The 22,743-nt window shown below is 42.9% G+C and overlaps 1 protein-coding gene across 1 annotated transcript in view; it reads left to right on the forward strand.

The window, feature by feature from the left end:
- The window catches only part of pcnt (pericentrin), a 45,261-nt gene extending 23,041 nt beyond the window's left edge, over positions 1-22,220 (forward strand). The window contains exons 31-59 of the mRNA XM_021307805.2: positions 496-656; positions 931-1,097; positions 1,257-1,438; positions 2,125-2,287; positions 2,378-2,620; positions 3,010-3,242; positions 3,378-3,485; positions 4,309-4,329; positions 4,691-4,927; positions 5,936-6,109; positions 6,281-6,433; positions 6,923-7,105; positions 7,208-8,206; positions 11,800-11,964; positions 12,045-12,225; positions 12,316-12,650; positions 13,244-13,346; positions 13,475-13,647; positions 13,727-14,005; positions 14,151-14,305; positions 14,399-14,528; positions 16,214-16,963; positions 17,082-17,300; positions 18,021-18,242; positions 18,331-18,557; positions 18,635-18,714; positions 19,354-19,495; positions 19,600-19,727; positions 21,988-22,220. Coding sequence (XP_021163480.2) covers positions 496-656; positions 931-1,097; positions 1,257-1,438; positions 2,125-2,287; positions 2,378-2,620; positions 3,010-3,242; positions 3,378-3,485; positions 4,309-4,329; positions 4,691-4,927; positions 5,936-6,109; positions 6,281-6,433; positions 6,923-7,105; positions 7,208-8,206; positions 11,800-11,964; positions 12,045-12,225; positions 12,316-12,650; positions 13,244-13,346; positions 13,475-13,647; positions 13,727-14,005; positions 14,151-14,305; positions 14,399-14,528; positions 16,214-16,963; positions 17,082-17,300; positions 18,021-18,242; positions 18,331-18,557; positions 18,635-18,714; positions 19,354-19,495; positions 19,600-19,727; positions 21,988-22,007 — 6,333 coding nt within the window. The 3' untranslated portion in view covers positions 22,008-22,220. The remainder of the gene's footprint in view (positions 1-495; positions 657-930; positions 1,098-1,256; positions 1,439-2,124; positions 2,288-2,377; positions 2,621-3,009; positions 3,243-3,377; positions 3,486-4,308; positions 4,330-4,690; positions 4,928-5,935; positions 6,110-6,280; positions 6,434-6,922; positions 7,106-7,207; positions 8,207-11,799; positions 11,965-12,044; positions 12,226-12,315; positions 12,651-13,243; positions 13,347-13,474; positions 13,648-13,726; positions 14,006-14,150; positions 14,306-14,398; positions 14,529-16,213; positions 16,964-17,081; positions 17,301-18,020; positions 18,243-18,330; positions 18,558-18,634; positions 18,715-19,353; positions 19,496-19,599; positions 19,728-21,987) is intronic.
- Positions 22,221-22,743: the final 523 nt, after the last annotated feature.

The following is a 22,743-nucleotide window of genomic DNA, read 5'->3' on the forward strand; positions in this document are numbered from 1 at the left end:
ATTATCTGCCAATGGAATAAGATGTTTGCACTTAAAATGGGAACAGTCCATCTCCATCATCTTACTTTAAGTGCAGGATGTCTAATTATCTTATTTTAGGGGTCAAAATAATTACTCTATTGGCAGATAATATTATTTACCTGCTCATATCTAGGACAAAAACACACATTTTAAGAACATTTTACTTATTTTTAGGTCCGTTTTTGCAGTGCTGTGCAATATTTAGCCTGTTGGACAGGCTCTCAAGGAAGCAGATGCTAACACCGGACACAAATGCCATTGCCCAAAATGCTAAAGGCAACATAAATAATTGGCATATATCACAACTGAAATTGCCATGGCAATATCTACCAGTATTGTTTACAATGCAAGGTTTTCTAACATCGTGCAGCCCTAATTTAAGTGACTTGACATGAGCGATAAAACAGAAGAACGAGGAAGGAGGGAACACTTAGTTCGGGGAGTGAAGCAAATAAAACCTGTCTCCTCCTTCAGCTGCGAGAAGAAATCGGGTGCCTGCAGGAAGAGTTGCATGGAAAACGTTCGGAGATGGAGACGTTGGACACCCTCCTTCAAAGAAGGGAGCGAGAGAGTCAGGAGGGGGGCAACCTTCTCAAGATGCTCACTGATGACTTACAGGATGCTAAAGAGGAAAAGTAAGAATCATTTCTTTATCATATGTATTATTTTTGTCACAGGGTGAATAAATTAGATGCGTAAAACATAGCTTTTTTATTTAATAGTTCAGGTTATGATATAAGTGACAAGTTTTAAGCACTGGCAGACCAATTGTTTCAGATTTGAGTGCTTTTGATCAAGATTACCTGTAATTCCTGACAGCACTTCAGTACATCTGTCATTTATGGCTGCAATAAATGTGTTCTCTAAACACACTTAATAGGATTTTACCATCTTTTTTTCCCATGACAGGAGCAAACTGTACCATGCAAATGAAAAGATGAGCAAGGTGCTGATCGAGATGCTGCGCAGTGTCATAGCAACGGAAGAGCTGATTGGTCAAAAGATCAACATGAGGATCCAAACGAACGAGCAGACGATGCGTAAAAGTTCAACAAGGAATAAAGATCAAGAGTCAGGTCTGTTCACGTCAGACTTAAACTTTAGTTCCTTATTTCTGGAGTCAAATGGTTGGAACAGTATAAGAAATTCTGACTTTTTTGTGTTCAAGAAGCACTTGCCTATTTATTTATTTATTTATTTGTGATGAAATATGATTTTGTTTTTCTTATTTATAGGAATTTCAGTAGCAGATTTGACATCAGAAGACATGGAACTGAGCCAGATGCTCTGCGAGAGTCTGCTGGTCACCGACACGCAGATCAATCCTGGAGGAGAAGAATCGGCTCTTAAAGCTTGCAGCAGATTACGTGTAGCCGTGGAGACGCTCCTGGACCTGCTTAACCAGGCTCACGCCCAGGTAAAGAAATTACACACACGGATGCATTTATTTGAACACTTTGGAAAAACGTGTAAGGAGCCTTAAAACTAATCAAGAATCTTTCATCTCTGAATGCACACATAACACACAGTTACCAATCAAAATCAGCTATGGGCAAATGAAGAACGGGTGGGTGGGATCAGTGGCAACGCTTCTGGGCCTTTTCTGGACTCGTGCAGCATAAAGCGTGTCCAGATATACAAAAAAATTAAATATATATATATATATATTTTTTTTTTTTTTTTCTGATAATAGGAAAGCCCTTGAACTTTTTTGTGATGACTCCAAAGATCCCAATCTGCTGTAGTTGACCCATCATTGCCTAAAAGAAAGGAGCCTATGTGTCATGTCAGAGAAACCAAACATTATGGGTTATTCATTAGATGTTCCTTAAAAACTCTGAACAATTTTCAAAAAATCCAGTAGAAATTAGAAAAACGCTTGAGTCACATTCCTTTTAATGACATTTGGGGTGGTGCCAATAATTGTGCCGCCAGTGATTGTTTAAAAACAAATATTTTGTAATATTTAGACAAAACTCTCGCTACTTATGCTACTGCAATGAAAGCTTTAATTTACTTCAAGGTCTTTATCCACCGTTTACAAGGAATCCCAGCGACTCTGTCCACATCTGTAACTAATCTTGGGGTTTCTGTCTGCTTCAGTTGGAGCAGACCTGCAGTGTTCATCTCACTCTTGAGGAGAAGTTCTCCCAGGGCAGAGAAGACACCACCCAGCTCATTGAACAGCACAAGCTAGTGATGAAGCAGCTGGATGAGGAAGCCAAGCTGAAGAGTTGCCTCCAGCTGGAGCTCCACAAGGCAGAGGGTCAGCTATACGCCGTTGTTCACTTTAAATCAGCTCCCCCATTGATTCGCTGAGGGCATTCTTTTGATTTTATCTGCTTGTTTCTTTTAGGGCTTCTGGAGGGCTATGTGGCTGAAAAGGCCGCCTTAGAGGAGTCTCTGCAGCAGAAGGAGGCTCTGGAGGAAAAGCTTGTGGAGGAGCTGGAGGACCTGAAGGCGAAGCTGCAAAAGATGCAGGGTCTGAGCGCAGAGCTTGAGCTCATAAGAGTGAAGTATCAGGAGCTCACCGAGGAGCACGGCATCCTGCTGCGCCACAAGGAACATCTCTCCGCTGGCCTTGGGGAGAGAGAGAAAGGTGAGCAAAATCAATTGAAAACCATGGAACAAACGAAGAAAGACGGCGGAAAATTGTGTCTGTGGCAAACTTTAGCTCCGATTTGAATTAGCCTGACCATACACTTATGTAATATCTGTGCTCAGATGTGCCATCTCTCCGTTGGCCATTGGCTCAAATTAGATCCTGACGCAGGTTTGTGGGTCAGAGTGGAGTGTGACTGTGTGTTTGGGGGGGGGGGGGGGGTTACTTTGCAGTGTAAGGTTGCTGTGCCATTTGTTGTTCCACTTCCTTTAGCGGTATGTGTAACTGTATGTATTAAAGCAGGCTCTGTTATGTTGTTTTATTTTCTGGATTTAGCCAGAGACTTGTGACCTTTACTTCACCCTTCTTTTTGCTTTCTCTCCAAGCCTTGCTGGCAGAGACGGAGCGTCTGACCCAGGACAGGCTGGACTTGCAGAGGCAGGCGGAGAAAGACCACAAGTCTCTCTCTCTGCGCCTCAGGAACCTGGAGAGAGAGCTTGAAGACCAGGAAACCAAACGCCTGGAGAAGGAGCTGCAGCACAAGAATCACACCGAGGACCTCAGTCAGCGTGTCCAAGCACTGGAGAAACAGCTGAAACACGATAGGCAGTTTATAGAGGCGAGTTTTATAAATACTGTAACGGAAGGCGACGCAGGGTGTTCTCGTATCTTGCATTTTCGGTGCTTGACTTTTGGAGTGTCACGCCTTTGCATCTTGGACCGTCTTTCACGTAATCTGTCGTAATGCATGCAGGAGCAGGCCGTGGAGCGCGAACACGAGCGAGACGAGTTCCAACAGGAGATCCGCAGGCTGGAGGATCAGCTCCAACAGACAGGAAATGTAGATAACAAAGCACACAAGGTGAGCGCCATTAGCACTAATCTTCCAAGCCAGCCTTTTTTTTATTATTAATTAATTAATTTTTTTATTTTATTTTTTTTTTACATGATTTAATGCAGATCATTTTGCCCCTTCGTCATTTTGTACCTTTTTAGTTTTGAATGTAAAACTGTATAAAGTGGTAGATTATATGTATGCATTCAAGTAGGTATCTTCTAAATATTTATTCTCCCTTTTCTAGTTTTTTTTTTGTTTTTTTTTTTGTTTTTTTTTTACATGCATCTCTTTTGTCAGGGTTTTTGATTTTAAAAAAATATATATAAATGGAGTTCAACAATGATGTGTACATGAGAGTTGAGAATTTTTCTGAATATTTTGATAATTTAACATTTCATCAATAGAAATAAGCTGCTATGCAGTGGTGAAGTGCTTGGTAGGAAATGGCTTATTTACAGGGAGGAAAAAGCAAAGTGTGGATAAAGAATTGTGGAATAGGTGAACTAATCCTAAACTAATTGGGACCATAACTCCTGATTTTGACTAAAGCATTCGTTACTTTTACTAACTCAAAATAATCTTGTGTTTGGGTTGTCGTGTAACTACCAGAAATGATCTTAGAAAAAGCAGTTTTTACCAACATAAATGCACAAAGCAGCAGAAATTCTCACGTTAAAGTTTAAACTTGTTTGATTTGCGGTGCGTTTGTGTTTTCTACATATAATTTGTTTGTAATTTGCCAACTGGAACACAGTTGGGTTAACTGAATGATGCATACTGTATTTTGTTTGCCAATGAGCCTGACTATTGCCATGTGTTTATCCCTGTGCTGAATGGATTGCTGTAGTTTGAAGACTTGCTTCTGCAGGTATGAAATCTGACTAGTTTAATTGCCATTGCTCCTCTGACACTTTTGCATGATTTCCCTTACTCCTGTGTAGCCATCTGTAGTCTTTTTAACTCCGCTCGCCACAAGTCCGTTGTTTTTCCCTGTCATTCATTAGCCAAAAGAATATTTTCAACATGTTTTTTTTTATTTTTTTTTTATCTCTCATTTCTTTCGGGAATGGTTTAAAGTTGATTCTCTATCACTGGCTGCAAATCTGGCATGGCTTGTACAACTTTATTGTAGATCGTGTAGTTTTCCCTTTTTCAAATCTAACTCCTGTACCTGAAACTTTCAATGTCCGTGTCTGAGATTGAAACACACGTCTCCGTTATCGCTGCAGGTGGAGAGCCTTCAAGCCATAATCCGAGATAAAACCGAAGACCACGCTTTCTTGCTGGAGGCCAATCAGCAAGCGCAGCGCGATCTAGCAGAACGCAATGAGGAGATAGACAAGCTAGCGGGACGAATCCGAGAGCTGGAGCAAGCGCTGCTCAACAGCGCCGAAAGCGTCAGAGCCGTCAGTGAGATGGAGCAAGAACTGAACAAAGCAAAGCTAAGGGAACAGGAGCTCGCACAAGTAAGAGCTGCTCAGCAGTATTTACAACCTTTTTATATATATAATTTGTCCTTTTTCATTTTGTCACATTAAAACCACAAACTTAAATGTATTTTTATCAGGGTTTTGTGTGTTCAGTTGTTTTAGGTAATAATAAAATTGCCCTTTTTATAAAGTCTTTTACACTGGGACAAACCATGCATTTGTATTTAACCTTCCAGAGTCAATGCTTTGCAGAACCACATTTTACTGAAATTACTGCAAGTGCTTTGACTCAAGTGACTACCAGCTTTGCTCAACTAAACACTGAAATATGTTGCCCATTGTTGTTCTTTGTAAAGAAGTCAAACTCAGGTGGCTTGGAGTGTGTCTGTGAACATTGATGTTTCAGTTCTTGGCACAGATTCTCGATATAACGTTGACTGGGTCTTTCCAACACATTGATGCGCTTTGATGCTTTTAAACTGCGTTGTAGCTCTGGCTGCGTGTTTAAGGGTCGTCCTCCGGCTGAAAGGTCAGCCTCCAAGTCTTTTGCAGCCTCTTATAGGATTTCTCCAGGGTTGCCCTGTGACTAGCTAACCTGTCCCTGCTGAAGGAACGATCTGCACAGCATCATGCTGCCACCACCATGTTTCACAATGAGGAGGGTTTGGGCTGATAAAGGCTGAAAAGTTCAGTTTTGGTCTCATCTGACCAGAATGTCATTCAACAGAAATTTGTTGTGTCGCATGCATGGATAGATGATGAATTGTGGCGCGCTGCAAGTGGGACTTCTTAAAAAAATAAATGTATTCAGTAGACTGTGCTGGATTTTAATCAGGGATGTTAGAGTTGAGGGCTGATTGACTGCACTCCACACATTTCAGATTTACACCATCTCTACATTCACATAAAATCCTAATTTACTTTGAGTTTTTTTGGTATTAAAGTGACAAACCTGAATGAGTTTAAAGGGTTTTGAACACTACAGCGACACTCTCTCGGGGGGGAAGGTGTTTCTCAATCATCCTCTCTCTCTCTTCCTATAAGGATAAGCTTGTTCTAGAGCAGCAGCAGCTGTCCAGCAGGCTCCAAATCTCGGCTTTGCAGTCCAAACTGGATGAGACCAGGCACCGTTACCATGACAACTCCCGGGACCCCACCCATGAGCTTAGGGACGCCTTGGATGCTGCTCAGCAAAATCTACATCGCAAAGAGCAAGAGGTCTGTTGGATCCTATGCAAAACTGTTTAGTGCATTGAAATAGACGCCAGACTTGCATGTTTGACTGCAGCGCCACCTTATGGAGGAAAAGGGAATGGTGGCACATCAAGTAAGACCAATCTTTGTTTTGTTATTTTTGGCTTTCTGATTGATCGTCACCGTATCTCTTAGGTTGAGGTCTTGCTTGGCCAGTTGGAAAACTTGCAGAGAGACTCGGACCAAAAAGAAGCTGAACTGAAACACCTCGCAGCTCAGATCCAGCTGCAGGCGAATAGAAACGTGGCGCAAGTTCAGGATCTCCAACAGGAAATTTCTACCCTCAAAGTAAGAACTGTTTGGTCTTGACGTGAATGAATGAAAGTTTACGTCGAACAATAACGATGAACAAAAAAAAAAAAAAAGACATAAAAACACAAGACATAAATGTACAGAAATTAGTTTGAAAAGAGGCAGGAAGAAGTATTCGCTTATTTAAATCATACTTTTAATATACAATGTACTTCAATATAGTCATTAAACTCCACCAGTCTGTATTGTATAAATATACCATACACATACTTAACTTATATTATAATAAAGATTACATTTACTAATAAGTGATTGTTATAGAAATGTATATTATTACTGTAAATCTGATTACGTCTGGTTATTTTCTCATGTGTAAATTAACCTTTCCGGCTGTGGTAGAAGGTAACTGGATATCCGGAAACGGACTCATCATGACACGAATAACTGTATTAGTCTAACCTTCGTCTTTTTTACGTTGACAATTCGTATTGGACGTGTGAGCAAACTGCTGTGTTTGATTTGAAGGAGACCATGTCCACCATCGCTGAACTAAATGAGGAAAATAAACTAATTCAGGATGCAGAAAATGAGGAGGAGACCCTCCCTGCAGCCCTGCTTCAGGAGAAAAACCAGGAGATCGATCATCTCAACTGCGAGATCCAAAAACTGGAACAAGAGCTGGAGAGTGCGAGGCACAGCAAAGTTGGCGTAAGCATCCTGACCCCGGGCATCTCCCAAAACTAAAGTTGTGTTTGTGCGTTAAGTTGGTGGTCTGACATGTTTGTTGTCCCTGTATTCTCACTTCTCAAGGCTCTGGAGGGTGAGCTGGAGGATCTGCGATCTCAGGTCGAACACCTCCGGTCTGAAATCGCAAGAGTGCGCCAGGCAAAGCAGGAGGAAGAGGAGCGGCTCCACGAGGTCATCAGCACGCTGCAGGCAGAGCTCGCCACCCTGGGTCCCAACGTGCACGAAGTCAGCGACTCTCAGGACGGCGACAGCATCAACCCCTCGCCTTCCCCCAGCCCCGAACCTCACGCGGAGACCCCGCAGGAGAGGAGGGGAGGCCCAAACAGCCTGAAGCACGAGATCAGCCTCACGCATTCCGCCGCCTCCTCGTCTCTCCGCTCTCGTCTCAAAGCCCTCCAGAGTCAGTTAGACGCCGCCGTGGCAGAGAAGGAAGGACTGGAGCGCCTGCTGCTCACGCAGGAGGAGGAGTACAGGGCGCAAGGAGAAGAGTTCGGGAGGAGGCTCGGAGCCGAGAGGGAGAAGCTGGACGAAATCCAGGGTCTGCTCAGGCTGAGGGAGACGGAGCTGGAGCAGGAGAAGGAAAAGAAACGACTGTGTGAGGAAGAGAGGGACAGCTTGAAGGTTGAAGCTGAAGAGGCTAAGGCTACGCGTGAAGAGAAAGCCCTCCTGAGCTCGGCTGTCCTGGACTTGCAAAAGAGCGAACGAGAGCGAGCGAGAGAGCTGGAAGCTTTGAAAACCAAGGACCACGAGATGAAGCTAGAAATGGAGGTCCTCAGAGAAGCCGGCCTCACTCTTGAGAGACGCGTCCAGGAAGCCGGGGCAGAAAACACGGAGCTGGAGAAAGTGGTTTCTGAGGGAAGAGAGCGGATCACAGCCCTGGAGGCCGTGAAGGGGGAACTCTCAGCAGAACGCGAGGCGCTGAGGAGAAGAGAGCGTCAGCTGCAGGAGGAGATCGCAAAGCTCAGAGAAGAAGTGGGTGCGATGAAAGTGCTCGTCCAGGAGCTGACGCTGAAGCTGAGAGAAAAAGAAAGCAGTGAAGAAGAGCTTCAGAAGGAGGTTCTGGTGAGTGACTTGCTCTGTTAAACCAACAACACTCCATGTGCTCCTTATCGAGTACCTTCCTCCTGGTGCCCCCCTCCTCCCAAGCTCTAAATCCAAATATAAAAGCTGTTTGCTTTTTGTTTCTAGCCCCCCCTAGTGTTCAACCTGCATTGATAGTATTGTCTTTTGTGAATGGCCTTTGATTTTTAACCCATGAGCTCTCATAGACCTTTTAGCTAGCTAGACAGCCATAATACCGTCTCTGCCCACGACCTGCTTGTCCTCAAAACTTCAAAAATGACCTGATGACACTGTTCAGCTTTATGTCGGACTGGGCACGTCTTAGCCGTCCCCACAGTGGGGGGTCAGACGATGCAAACGATGATCCAAATTTCTGACTTTACAATCAGATAGATATACCCGTGTAACATAGCAATTTTATGCGTTTTAATCTTAGAAATTCTTTTTTTTACTTGAAAATTTACGACTATTTGACATCAGAAATCCAATTTTTTTTCTTGCAAAGATATGAAATTAGTCTTACATTTTTTTTCTTGTTGAAATTTGCTCCTATGGCTAGTAATATATATTTTTTTAATCTTGTAAAAGCCACTGCACCCTATCAGCGCCTAAACTCCTTAGAAGACCCAAACCCTTTTCCTCTCGATCGATGACCACTTGAAAGTAACACGTCTTGTTGAATAATGACATCTGAAACAGAGATTATACTTTACCACTTTCAATCTAGTCGAGCCAGAGAAATGGTTTTACAGAGATCAGCTGAGGCTCTTAATGAATACCGACACAGGAAATAAGGGATAGCATAGAGCCCTGAACAATTACAATCATTTTTCTCAAACACGGAGGGGCTGTGCACAACCTCACATGTTGTCAGGAGACAATCACTGTCGGCACTCAGGTTCTAGCTGATGGATCATGAACCAGTATTGTCTCCAAAACTGAACCAGTGTGCATCTGCTCTGAGATAACCAACCTTTCCCTTTATCCCTCCCAGCCTAGCAAGGACATATGATAGGATATGGTGTACAGCTATATCTAACAATCAACACTAGTCGTCATACTTTATTTTTGTTTTTTATATATATTTTTTGGACATTAAAAGAATAACGTTATAATGTCAGGCATACAAGAATATGAGTATAAACACAAGGGCTAGACTGTTTTTTGTAAGAGTTCTCATAAAATTACTACTATTTTCTCACAAAAAGGCCTTCATTCTTGTACTTTTTAAAGAAAAATTAAATAAAACACCCCCCCACCCCACCAAGAAAGGATAGCCAGTCTCTAGCACTGTTATTTTAGGGGTTGCAGCCTGATAAATTTGGGAACCCCCATGTTAGACCATTCAGATTTATATCCTAAAACTAGTTTTTGATGGATTTAGCTTTCTCTTTTTTTTTCAATTTAGCGATTTAGTTAAAAAAATGTCTGGAGTAAAGTTTGCATTGGTTTAGCCATTCTCATGCAGAGTCCACTCGTAACTTACAGTTATGGTCCAGAATGTGTGACCCTAACAATACTGCCACCTACTGGTGGCTGGTAGTGATTTTATTTTAGCAGAGTAGCGGTGCAGATACTTTAGAGTTGCAACAAGGGTCTCCACGTGTATTCCATGTGAAGCTGCATTATGAAATGTCCAACATCTAAAACAATTGTTGGACAAGAGCGGCCTCCTCTTGATGATTTTAATCAACTGATCCAGGAAATGGTCAGTATTGGCGTCACTGCTAATTATAGGCATAGTGCCATAAAGTTGAATTAGAAATTCTAGATTCGCCATCTGTGGCACCAAGACCTGGTCTTTGTGATTCTGGGGTGCAATGTCAGAAAAACAGGGAAGGAAATTAGCCAAACAAACCTTCAAAAATTAACTAAAAATACAGGAATTACCAGAAAATTCACAAAACATCCCAAGAAGATCGAGCCTGGGTTTAATCTGAGCTAGATTGTTGTCTTTTTTTTTTTTTTTTTTTTTTTTTTTGTCCATAAAGAAAGAAGAATAATTTTTGTTAGCAACTAGCTAGCATTAAATGTTCCACAAGCAACGTTTACATGGACGAAAGTAATTGGAATAAAGAGCCAATTGGAATAAAAATGCGTCACCTAAATAAGCTATTTGTAATATTGTGATCGGATTAAGATCAGTCAGAATGAAATCGTAATCTGAAGGAGAGGGGAGGTTTATGCCGATTGATAATCCGATCAGCGTGCATATTAACGCTTGTCAGGCTCAAGTTATTCCCAATGTGGCAAACAGACCCAAGTGCACGCCTGACGTAAACATGACGTATTTCCACGTTGGTGAGTGGCAGACATATGTTGGAAAGTAAAACTGTCAGGATTCCCGATATAACCTTTCTGTTTGGAAAAATAAAAAAGCTCAAATTGTTTCTTACTCAGTAATGTTTCAACTGTAATTAGAACATCATGCAAGTCCAGCCTGGGCGATCAGGAGGCAAACAAACTCATATAATACTCCTTTGTTTACTATTTTTTGTTGTTTAGAAATGGAGGAAGTACTTCTTCTACTGTGTTTTTTCCAGAGGTTCTATTCTGAATAAAGCCAGGTGCATATAAACGCACATTATAATGGGATTAATTGTGTGCCCATATAAACTGTACAATCTGATTATTTAATCCGATCCTGTTTTGTGCATGTGAACACAGCTATTGTCCTGCATACACAGTGATCCCACCAACACCTTGACAGTCCACATTTTTACCTGCAGTGGTCCAAATGATTTGGATATAGAAAAGTTGGCTTGAATTGCAAACTTCTGTTAAAGTCGAGTGATGAACGATTATTTGGACGAACTTTGCCGATTGCTTGTTTATTTAAACCGCTTTCCTTCCCTCCCTCGTCACACAGAGAGCCTCTTCCACTGCAGTGTTTTTTGTTTTTTTCTCCACTGGTGTTTCCAACTTTAGTTTACTGGAACGTTTTATGCATCTGTGTCGTCTAAAAAGAGTCTTTTTAGCGAAGGCTCGTTAACTCGTGGAGTCTGACGTGAACTCAACCCAAGCTTCAGTCAAAGCGAGCAACATGGTGTTGCTTCCCTGCCTCTCTGCAGCAGGCGGGATCACATCTGGTTGTGGTTAGGGGGCGTCGCTATTATGACGTCGCCTAAACGCTGAGGCTGTAGAAACGTCCTCGCACACGGAGGAAGTTGCTTTTAAAATGAGGAAGAATGAGGAAAATCTATGCCAGCTCATGGTTTTTAACACTCCGCAGCAGTTTTAGTTTGGTTCTTAGTTGCTCTGTCGTGACGGGATGTGGTGAGACGCAACATTTTCTTTTTAAAAGACGCTACTCTCGCTAGGTTTGGTTTGTAGGCATTGTTATTCTGCCCAGCTTTGCTTCTAGTTGGGATTGTTTTTCGCCCTGTACCTCCTTTCTGGTGTAAATATTCTGCCTGCTTTAGTTATTTAAAATGGAAACACTTCCTGCACAACAGACTCGGGCATTAATTTCGCTGCCAACATGTTGCAATGCTCCAGTTATCTTGACGCTCGTGAGCATTTCTGTGTAAGCTGTCAAATGAAAAGCATAGGATGTGAATTCAGACGCTTAAAGCCCACTTCTCTTCCGTCAGACCCACGCGGACGTAACCCTGGCCAAAGCAGACGCTGCCCTCAGACAGAAGGAGTCAGAGTTTGCCAAGCTGAAGGCTGAAAACGAGGCTCTCAATGCCGAGCTGGCTGCCGTGAAACAAGCGCTGAGCAGCAGCTCCGAAAGGGCCGCGGAACTTCACCAGAAGGTGGGGGGAGCGAGAAGACCGGTTCTCTGTCGTTCGTTCGGGCTCGATCGGTTCTGACGGGAGTCGTTTCTGTCCTTCAGATCAAAGATCGAGATCTCGTTGACCTGGAAGCTGAGAACGAGCGAATGAGGGCAGAGCTTGAGCGTCTTCAGGAGGACGTGGTTGCACAGGAAGAGGAACTAGCCTATCAGCGGCGAGAACTGGAGCAGCTCCGGCGACAACAAGACGCGGTTCCTCACCACCAGGACTACCGGATCAAAGGTAAATGTAGCGGTGACTTCCAGTGGCAGGAACTCTCCACACAGGACTGCGTTCTGTCAGGTTTCATAGTAACTTGTGTTTTTCTCTCAGATATTTCTCACGGAGCTTTTGAGGAGCTGCTCACGGTCTCACGCGACGAAGCCTCCCTGAGCTCCCCGGAGGTTTTGAGGAGACTCGAGCGCTCCGAGGACCGACTCAGAGAACGGTTCCACGCCTCCGTTCTCGATTCCCGTCTGTCTGAGCTCAGCGGTCTGAACTGTACGGGCCCCGATCCTCCCCAGGTTCAAACCTCTCCAAGGGTCGCGATGGAGCCCCCGCACTCCAGGACCATCACCCCAGATCCAGCCACGCAGAGCACCCACTCCCCGGGCTCCATGTCCGTGTCTGACCACTTCTCCGCGCTCGATTCCCTGGACCCTGACAAAGTATGCAGTCAAGTAGTTTTTTTTAAAGAAACCTTTAAACAGGGTGCTTGCGCAAGTCTTGAAAGTCTTAATAAGTATGGAATTTTGAAACACTGTTTTCCAGACCTTGAAAAGTCTTGAATTTTGTGTGAAAGTCTTAATAAAGTATGGGGAAAAAAATGTGTGGTAGAATTTTACAGTATGCTCAAAGGCATTGTGAAATGAGAAATAGGAAGGTAGGCTATAAAACTATAATTTTACTAACTGGTCACGTACTGTATTAGCCTAATGGAATCAAACACTTGTTTGATGTGAAATTCATGTACTTGTGATTTTCATGTTTTGAAACGTTTTCATCAGTAAAAGCATAATTTACTATGAATAATGCATTTATTCATTGAATACTAGCCTATAAAAATTAACATTTCTAATAAACAGTTTGTACAATCTCAACCAATGAAGTAGGCAGTAGGCACACAAGTATACAAGTACATAAAGTTAAGGTCTTGGGAAGTTTTAAAAAAAGTCTGGAATATTAATTTGGAAAAAGAGCAAGCACCCTGTTTAAAGTTTGGGGCAGGTGTGCTAATCTGTGTCAATCTGTCTTTTATAAGCTGGATGAGTTGGAGGAACTGGACCTGACGGCTCCTCCGTCCCCACATGGATCCATTTCCTCCTTCTCCGCACAAGAGTGGAACAGCGATGGATACGGGAGCAGTGAGTACCTCTGCACCCCCGGCAGCTGGGAGCATTGGACCGCTTCCTCCGATTCTGTGTGTGTGGAATATCTGTCGCCCGGGTCTCGGCTGGTTTCTGAGACTCTCTCCCCTCTTTCTGTCATTCAGACGTGAGCTCAGAACTAGGAGCCAGACTGAGAGTGGAGCTGGAACAGACGGAAAGGCTGGACGCTCAGTTCGTTCAGTATCTCCGCTGCAGAGGAATCAACCCCACAGCCAACACCGACAGCGCCGCGGGGAGCATGAGCTACAGCGACGACCTGCTGTCGCCCGAGCTCCAGGTAGGCGTCGCTCGCACCAGAGCTTTGTGACCGTCGCGAACATGAGTTTAACTCTGCGGTCTCTGTCGTCTTCTCGCAGGGTCTGTTGAAAAAGGTTTACCAGGAGAGCTGCAGGATTCTGACACTGAGCCAGCGTCGCAGCGCACCTTCATCTCAACCCAACCTTTCAGCGCTGAAAGCGTTCTCGTCGGGTCGGACCCAGCACGGCTTTGAAGATGGCTCCACTGCGCTGGAGCACAGGGACGACTCGGCTTCCTTTAACCCCCCCATGAGCTGGCAGCAGGAGAAGCGAGCCTTGCAGGAGACCGTGGTGGCTCTGAGAGAGCTGCTCTGTCGAATGGCACAGAGACAAACACAGGTGAGCTTCCATGATTTACTGAGCGCCAAAAGGCCATCAGTCTGGAATCTGGAGTAGAAACGGCTCATTATTTTTTAAAGATCTCATCGAGGTTGATCGTTTTGTTTTCATCTGTTAAATATTTTTGTCGTCTCTCTTTTTTAAGACCGATTTCACCGATGAAAGCTGGAACAGAGGTGTGCTGCAGTCTGATGGACACGTTGAATCCCAGCTGAGGGCGGAGCTGGAGGAGAACCAGAGACAGCTGAAATGTGCCCACGACGCTCTGCAGGAGCACAAGAACAAAATACTTTCACTCGGGTATATTTCAGACATTTACTTTATCTGTTTGTGCCAGTATTTAAAATACGCTTTGAAAGCTAAGCCCGGGATTTGTTTATTCGTTTTCTCCAGGTTGGCAGTAGAAGAAGCGGAGGAAGCTCTGAGATCTGAACAGACCAGGTTCCAGGAGCTGCAGCAGGAGGTGGAACAAGAAAGAGCTCTGAGTCTCCGTAAAGACCGAGAGACGGAGGAAAGGAGAGAGGTCAGACAAGAAACAGAAAACATGAATCAGTCTAATCGTTTTCTGTTATTTTATCATTTAGTGGGGTAAAAAAATGTACTTTTTCAGGAGGATGGCTGACATAAAACATACGGATTTTTAAGTAACCAACACTGGAGAAAATATAAGTAACAATTGCACTGCAAAATTGAGCTAAAAGTAAGTAAAATGTTCTTGAAATTAGTGCATTTTTCCCTAATTTGAGCGGGTAAATAAGATTATTTGCCAATGGAATAAGATTTTTGCACTTAAAATAAGAACAGTTCATCTCCATCATCTTATTTCAAGTGCAGGATATCTAATAATCTTATTTCAGGGGTAAAAAAAAAAACTCATTCCATTGGCAAATAGTCTTATTTAGCTGCTCAATTATAGGAGAAATACATTTATTTCAAGAAAATCTTACTTACTTTTAGTTCCCTTTTTGCAGTGTGTGACAATATTCTCTGTTTTGGGGGTTTTCAGACATCGTTAATTCACATTTTATCATTGTCACAATAAATTTAAACTCTTTCTCATGCTGAACGATTCGATAAAGGCCCTTCGTTCGTGTTGACGGGTTCAGCACGTTAACTCAATAACCACGTCGGTGACGATGAAGCTTGCACTTTAATGGTCACCATCAACAAGACCAACCGAACTGCTCCCTTATAGGGCTGAACAATTAATCGCATTTTCAATATAATCGTGATTTAAAATAACGCAATTTCCAAATCGCAGAGGTCTGCAATTTTTGGCTATGTAACAATTAGGGAATTAGACACGTCCATTAGGTGTTAGTAAAATGTTTAAAGTGGGTTTGCCTCCACATGGAAGGGAAGACAGTTGCAGCAGGGAGATAATGTAATTTTATTACTTGTTTTTAGAGTTTATATAATCATACAAAGCATTAAGTACAGGTCAATCAGTTTAATACATAGACTTGCTTGTTGGTTGCACTTTATGTTCAACAAGGATTGATGTATAATTAAATTAAAAGCTGTTCTCTTGAATAATATTCTGATCAATAGAAACATTAAAAGTTCATATATAAAATAATCCTTGTTTACAAACATCTTTATTTAGAGGCCATTTTTGTTGCTTGTAGTTAATGCGGAGAAAAGTCAAAATTGCAATTTTGATTGAAATATATTGTTGGCAGAACGCAATCATTACTGCTCCGAGTTTAGATGCTGTGGGTCTTTTAGCACCTAATCCACATAGCGAGGAAACAAATTGATTTGTTGTTTGTATATATTTTGAAACACACGATAAATTAAACTGGGGAAAAAATCGCATTAAATCACAATATTAAGAAAAAACATCGCAATTAAATTATTTTACTAAATCGTTCAGCCCTAGTCCCTTATAACCAGAACACCGCCGTCTCCAACTTTTCCCGCCCGCTTATCCCCCTCATCCACCTCACACAGGCTCAGTAGGTTACGTGCAGCTTAACACAGGCAAACCATGAAAGTCGGCACGCCTTGTAAAAAACGATTCCTTCCAGCCGCTACAGCTGAGATTGACCAGTGTAGGTTCAGTTTTATAAACCCTTCGTATAACCCTCCCTGAAATTGTCGCTGCTCCCAGTTCAGCATCGGTTTGATAAATGAGGCCCAATGTTTCCACTGATTACATGTTTGAAACTAAATCCTAAAATCTACCTTTTTTCCCCTCATTTCCAGGCTGTTCAGGTTTCCTCTGAGAAGCTCAGGTGTGAGGTTCTGTCTCTAAAGGGTCAGGTCGAGCAGGAGCGAGTGTCCTGCAGCAACCTGAGACAAGAGCTCCAAATCGAGCAGTCCCGCAGCGTGATGTTAGAAAATCGTTTGGAGGACGCGCAGAAAGAGCTGGACGAGGAACGCAAACGTTTTACCCAGGAACAACAGCGCCTCGTGCAGGAAAAGTCTGACGCGGAGCGCCTCCTGAACGAAAGTCGCTCTAAGCTCGAGGAGGAGAGGCGGCGCTGCTTCCGACAGATGGACGAGCTGAGCCGCCGACACGAAGCGGATTCCGCCAGAGATCAGAAGTTCCTGTCGGATTTGCGCTCCCAGCTGGAGCAGGAGCGAAGGCAGGCGGAGGACCTGGCGTCTGTGGCGGACAAGCTCCGGGCCGAGCTGCTGCAAAGCAGGAGGAAACGGGAGGAAGAAGACGGAGCGCGGCTGGAAGAGCTTCAGCGGGAGAAAGAAGCCGCCGCCAAACACAGAGTGGCGGCGGATGCCTTGAAGGAGCAGAAACTGGAGCTCAGCGCAGCGCTGGAGACGGAGCAGCAGCGGTCCAGACGGCTAGACGTGGAGCTGTCGGAGCTGAAGGAAAGGCTTCAAGTGTTGAGGGAAAAGGAAAGGGAGCGAGATGACGAGTTGGAGAAGGAGAGGAGGAAAGAAAGGCAAGAGCTGGTGGAAAGAGAAATGCGAGAGCAGAGGACCAATAACAAACTGGTAAGTCATTGGCATTGAGCCTCTCCTATGCACACACAGCATTCCTGCTATGTGGAGTATACTTAGGTACGATTAGATCTATACAAGCACATCGCATCTTAAATGTCTCCTACCAAAGATGGAGCTGGAGTTACTGAGGCGGAGAGACCAGCAGCGCATGCAGGAGCTGCAGCAGACCCTCACAGACCTGGAGAGGGAAGAGAGAGAGATGGCCGCCCAGAGGCTGTCAGGACAGACGTCAGCACCGCTACGCCATAAAGCGGTGTCCCCACAGTGTCCACGCAGCTACGCCCACACAGACGGGGCCCAAGCAGGCGTCTCGCCGCAGCACCAGCAGGTATTTAAAACGACCATTAGCTGGGATCAGTTTAAGGTAGATTAGGGATGATGGTGGCCGGTCTAAGGCTACGTTCACACTGCAGCCTCAAGTGACCCAATTCCGATTTATTTTGCCAAATGCGACCTGTATCTGATCTTTTTATGACAGTCTGAACAACACAGATCGGATTTTTTCAAATGCGACCCAGGTCACTTGGATATGTGGTCCTGAATCCGATACGTATCTGATCTTTAAATGTGACCTGTGTCTGTACGGCCGTGTCGCATTTATCCGACCTGTACGTCACCGATACTCGACAAACGTCACTATTCTGCGTCCTGCTATGCAGAAGCGGGAAGAAAGACGACATCCATAGCGGACTACAATGAGAAGAGCAGTCAGTGGAGGGAAAGCTCCGGTTAGAAAATAAACTAATGACCGCAAAATGCGCAGCAGCATTATAATCCATGTTTACTTCCGCAAACACTGAGGACGCTTGCTACGTGTGACGTCATCGCGTCCTCCAGTGCGCATGCGGGACACTTCGGTTGAACACATTCAGTTCACACAGGAGATCACATACAAGTTGCATATATTTGGAAATGTGAACGGACACGCAAAATAATCCGATTTCACAAAAAAATCGGAATTGAGCATTAAGACCTGCAGTGTGAACGTAGCCAAACTTCTCTTTTTTCAGCAGCTGTAATGAAAAACGTGTGTTTTTCCTCACTATAGAGGGCGTCTGCATCATCATCATCATCCAATCTGTTGGAGACCGTGTTGAAGGAGAACGGCGAGTTGACGGAGCGTGTGACCGCCCTGAGTCAGGAGAGAGCCACGTACAAAAGTAGACTCGCCGGCCTGGAGAAGCAGCTGCGGCGCACCGAGGCCGAGCTCGCCAAGGTCACGGCAGAGACGGAAAATCGACCCGTCGGTGATTCGGTCATCCAGAGCAGGGTCAGTACGCGCACAGGAGCTCCCCGCTGTCATTTTAGCGTCTTATTGTTTGACCGTGTCGATAAGAGTTTCTGTTCTGCATTTAAAGCTGCAGCGTTATTACGAGCGCTACCTGCGCGCTGAGAGCTTCAGGAAGGCTCTGGTTTACCAGAAGCGATACCTGCTGCTTCTGCTGGGAGGCTTCCAGGACTGCGAGCAGGCCACGCTGTGCCTCATTGCTCGTATGGGGGTGCGGCCCTCGCCTCCCCTCATACCCCAGCGCCGACCCCTCTGCAGATTCAGGGCTGTGGTCCGAGTGGTAATAGCTGTGTCAAGGTAAGGCGTAAATGAGGCGTCTCGTCTCTCTGAGCCTTGTGACTGAGACGAACTTCAACTTGTGTTTTTCTTCATAGAATGAGGTTTCTGACCAGGAAATGGCAAAGAGCGATCAGAAGGGTGGCCTTACCTGGAACCACCAGCAGCCATGCTCCAGGTCACAATACACCCACTAAGCTCAAATGTATATCAGGGTGCTTGCTCTTTTTCCAAATTAAAATTCCAGACTTTTTCCAGACTTTTTTAAAACTGATATTTTTTTTCCCAAGACCTTAACTTTATGTACTTGTATACTTGTGTGCCTACTGCCTACTTCATTGGTTGAGATTATACAAACTGTTTATTAGAAATGTTCATTGAATACTAGCCTATAAAAATTAACAAATGCATTATTCACAGTAAATTATGCTTTTACTGATTAAAACGTTTCAAAACATGAAAATCACAAGTACATGAATTTCACATCAAACAAGTGTTTGATTCCATTAGGCTAATACAGTACGTGACCAGTTAGTAAAATTATAGTTTTATAGCCTACCTTCCTATTTCTCATTTCACAATGCCTTTGAGCATACTGTAAAATTCTACCACACATTTTTTTCCCCCATACTTTATTAAGACTTTCACACAAAATTCAAGACTTTTCAAGGTCTGGAAAACAGTGTTTCAAAATTCCATACTTATTAAGACTTTCAAGACTTGCGCAAGCACCCTGTATATACACTAAAACGCTCAAGGAAGAATGCTTTTACAGAGCAGCGAGTGACTCCGTCTGTCTTTGCCTTGTCTTTTGTAGGAACCAAAGTGGACGTTTTACGGCAGCAGCAGCCAAGAATAAACTCTGACTCTGGGCAGAACAGAGACAACAGCGTTCCCCAAAGAGACTCCGTGTCATCTCAAGCTCCCCCTGGAAAATCATCATTCCGGCTGCAGAGGAGGTTTGGGCTACTTTAAAGCCACACTTTTTAAGTTTGTGATACATTTTTTTTTTTTTTTATTAAATCAGTTTTTTTTTCTCTAATTGAACTCTTTTTCTCTTCAGGCCACACTCTAATATCTCTATAGCCTCTGCTCACTCTGCCGCAACGTCCCAGGATCCTGAACGCTCCCTGACAGAATATATCCACCATCTGGAGAAAGTACAGCAGCGCTTGGTGGGAACTAGACAAGGTGAGCTGCGTACCTGGACGGCGTACGACCAAGGCAGTAATCACATAGTTGTTAGTATCTAAACTTTAATGGTCGCCATCAACCGCACCAACAGTCCACCCACGTCAAGCATTACAGCAACTCCTATGTTTTTCTATCCCCCCACACCTCACACGTTACGTACAGCTAACAGTCTTCCTGGGAAAATATTTCAATTTAAAGGGGACATATCTTGCAAAATCCACTTTTTTTAATCCTTAAATACATTTTGTTGTGTACGTGGAGTCTCTAGGAGTGCAGGAAATTTGCAGGTAGTCTCTTAATTTGCTGCATAGACATATTTATATTCTGTTTGGGTTAGATTTTTCAAGCCTTTTGAGTTTTCGATTATGTTTTTAAACAATTGCATTGCAGTATTTGCTGGGAAACTGCTAAACAAGGTCATGGACTTCCAGATTACCAATTTTGCAAATCTACCATCTTTATTTCCTGCAGTGATTTTGTAGTCCAAGCTGAAGGGCCTCCTTTAGATTTAAAGAGACGGCACCAAAACAAGTTGCTCTGAGACGCGCCTCAGAACAAAAGGAAAAAGAAGAGCTTGTGGAGCTACAATAATGAGGAATTCAGATCAAAGCATTGCTGTTCCACTTTATATAGATCACTACTGAATGGTTTCAATGTGAAAAGGAGCGATTTTAAAAGCATGATATTTCCTCTTTTCCTGGGTTACCTGAAAACAGCAAAGCGCTGAAAGTTTGTGGGTTTTTTACTACAAACTGAATAAAGATGCTAAAGATCATAAACAGTAATTTTAAGAATTTTGAAATGGAGGGGATTCATTTTTATCCAGTTGGCAAAAGGGCATTGAAATGGCCCTGTACCACACCAAAGATTCAAGGTTCATCACTTTGTTGAATCATTTGGGGAACGTAGTCAGTAACACCCACTGACTGTTCAAGCACTTAAAGGTTAATATGTTTAAAATGTAAGGACGGCAATGTAAGCGTGGCTTACATTGGCGTCCTTCCTCGAGTGACGTAAATCCAGGACGAGCACCAAAATGTCTCTTTGTGGAGACGCGCTCTTGTGGGTTTTTCTGGTTTGTGCAAATAGCCCACACAAAACAACCAACTCACACTTCTGATTTTTCTGGAAGGTTTTAACTGAGGCCCCACACCAATGCACAAGTTTTAACATGAAAAGGCAGATTTCCAGGTGACTACTCCTTTAGATTAAAAATGTGTATCAGCCCTGGCTCTTACAATAAACTCACATACACAGAAGATCATATTCTTACCAAGCCATGCACAGACATATATACGTAGACGCGTCATAGGGCGCAGGTTCGCTCGTCATCGTCACTGCCATATTGTATGTGGCAGAAAAAAGTTGAGCTCTGTTATTGTGAACGTGGATCAGAGAAGATGCCTCATTCTTGTGCTGCAATAAATACACACACACACACACATATATATATATATATTTGTGTGTGTATGTGTTATGAATATAAGGATCAATTTGTTAAATCTAAACATTGTGGTCTTCATTATTTCATAAAACCGTGTCACATGTGAACCTTTAGGAACAGACTTTTTGGGTGAGTATTAAAGAGGTAAAATTAATAATATGAGGAAAAAAAGTCCTAGGTCAATAAAGTAAAAATAAACAAACAAACACAAAAATGATAATGTTATGATAAAAACATCATATTATGAGAATTAAGGGGGAACATTTCCAGAATAATCACAATTTGTGGAATTATTTCACTCCTGGAGTAATAGGGCCAGGTTAGATTATTTTAAATATTTTTATTCTTTAGGAGAATAAATTCAGGAGAATGAAGCTAAAGGGATACGAAAATAAACTTCTAATATTACAAAAAAATACTACGAATACAAAGTATATTTAGAGATTAAAGTCCCTCTGATACTGTTTAAGTGACTGAGTAACTGCAGATTTGCCACATTTAAGATGGCGGACGCTCTGACGCATCGCAGCATAGGCAGAACCCGCCCAATGACGCGTCTACTCTTATATTATGTCTATGAAGCCATGTGACATTGAAATTTAGGTTATGTAAACATTGTCGTACTTATAGTAATACTACTGCTAGTCGTACTAAAACCATAGTAAAAAGTTTGGTATTCTATGTCTGGTTTCCCAGGGCATTAGCTGTGTTTTTGTTACAAGTGTATCTTAATCAGTGTGTTTGTTCATGATTCTAAGGTCTAATGATAAATGAAGCTTTCCGAATGTAAATGTTTGTGTTTTGTGTTTTTAGGTCCGTCCGGCCCAAAGTAACCCAGCCACCAAAGACTGAATGTTGCTCCAAACTGACAATGCCTTAATGCCTTGAAGGATGTTTATAATCTATTTTTTTTTCTTTATTTCACATAATTTCTTTTAAACACATAAATTATTTTTGTATTTTTTAATGTAATTTCCTTTTGTATGCTGTTTTTTGAAGGTTGTCCTAAACATGCAGCTTGAACAAAAGTTTCTTGTGATTTTAAATAGCGCTTCATGTTGTTGTGTCCTGCTAGAGCTGCACTGGTTTCATACAGGAGCTGAGAGACAGACACTCTACGCCGAGGGAGCAGATCGGCGTATGAAGATAAACTGCATATGCTTGTTTTTTACTTTAACGTTATTAAAGAAGACACTATGCTCTCTTTACTCAAGCTGAACGTTTCCGAAGATTTTAATGAAATATTGAGTTATACCAAATCTCTCAAAGTTCAATACTGAGCCATTAACTCATATGTTCATGGAATCCAATTACATTTTTATCAAGATTAATTCAACTTGTCACATTCAGATTATGGTATAAATTCTGATTATAAACCCATAAAAGTCAATTCATCATTGAGAGTAAACAGGTCACACTAGCACACATCAAACTGGGGAATACTTGCTGTTTTTAATCTTGAATCCTAAATTTTGATTGTCTGCATTTTACATCTAAATACCCCAGGTACCATTTTCTTTCCAAAGATAACCTGGGAGTTATCTTGATGACCTAAATTTAGTCAATTCA

This window comes from Fundulus heteroclitus, chromosome 19 (genome assembly GCF_011125445.2).
Source record: "Fundulus heteroclitus isolate FHET01 chromosome 19, MU-UCD_Fhet_4.1, whole genome shotgun sequence".
Taxonomy (NCBI): domain Eukaryota; kingdom Metazoa; phylum Chordata; class Actinopteri; order Cyprinodontiformes; family Fundulidae; genus Fundulus; species Fundulus heteroclitus.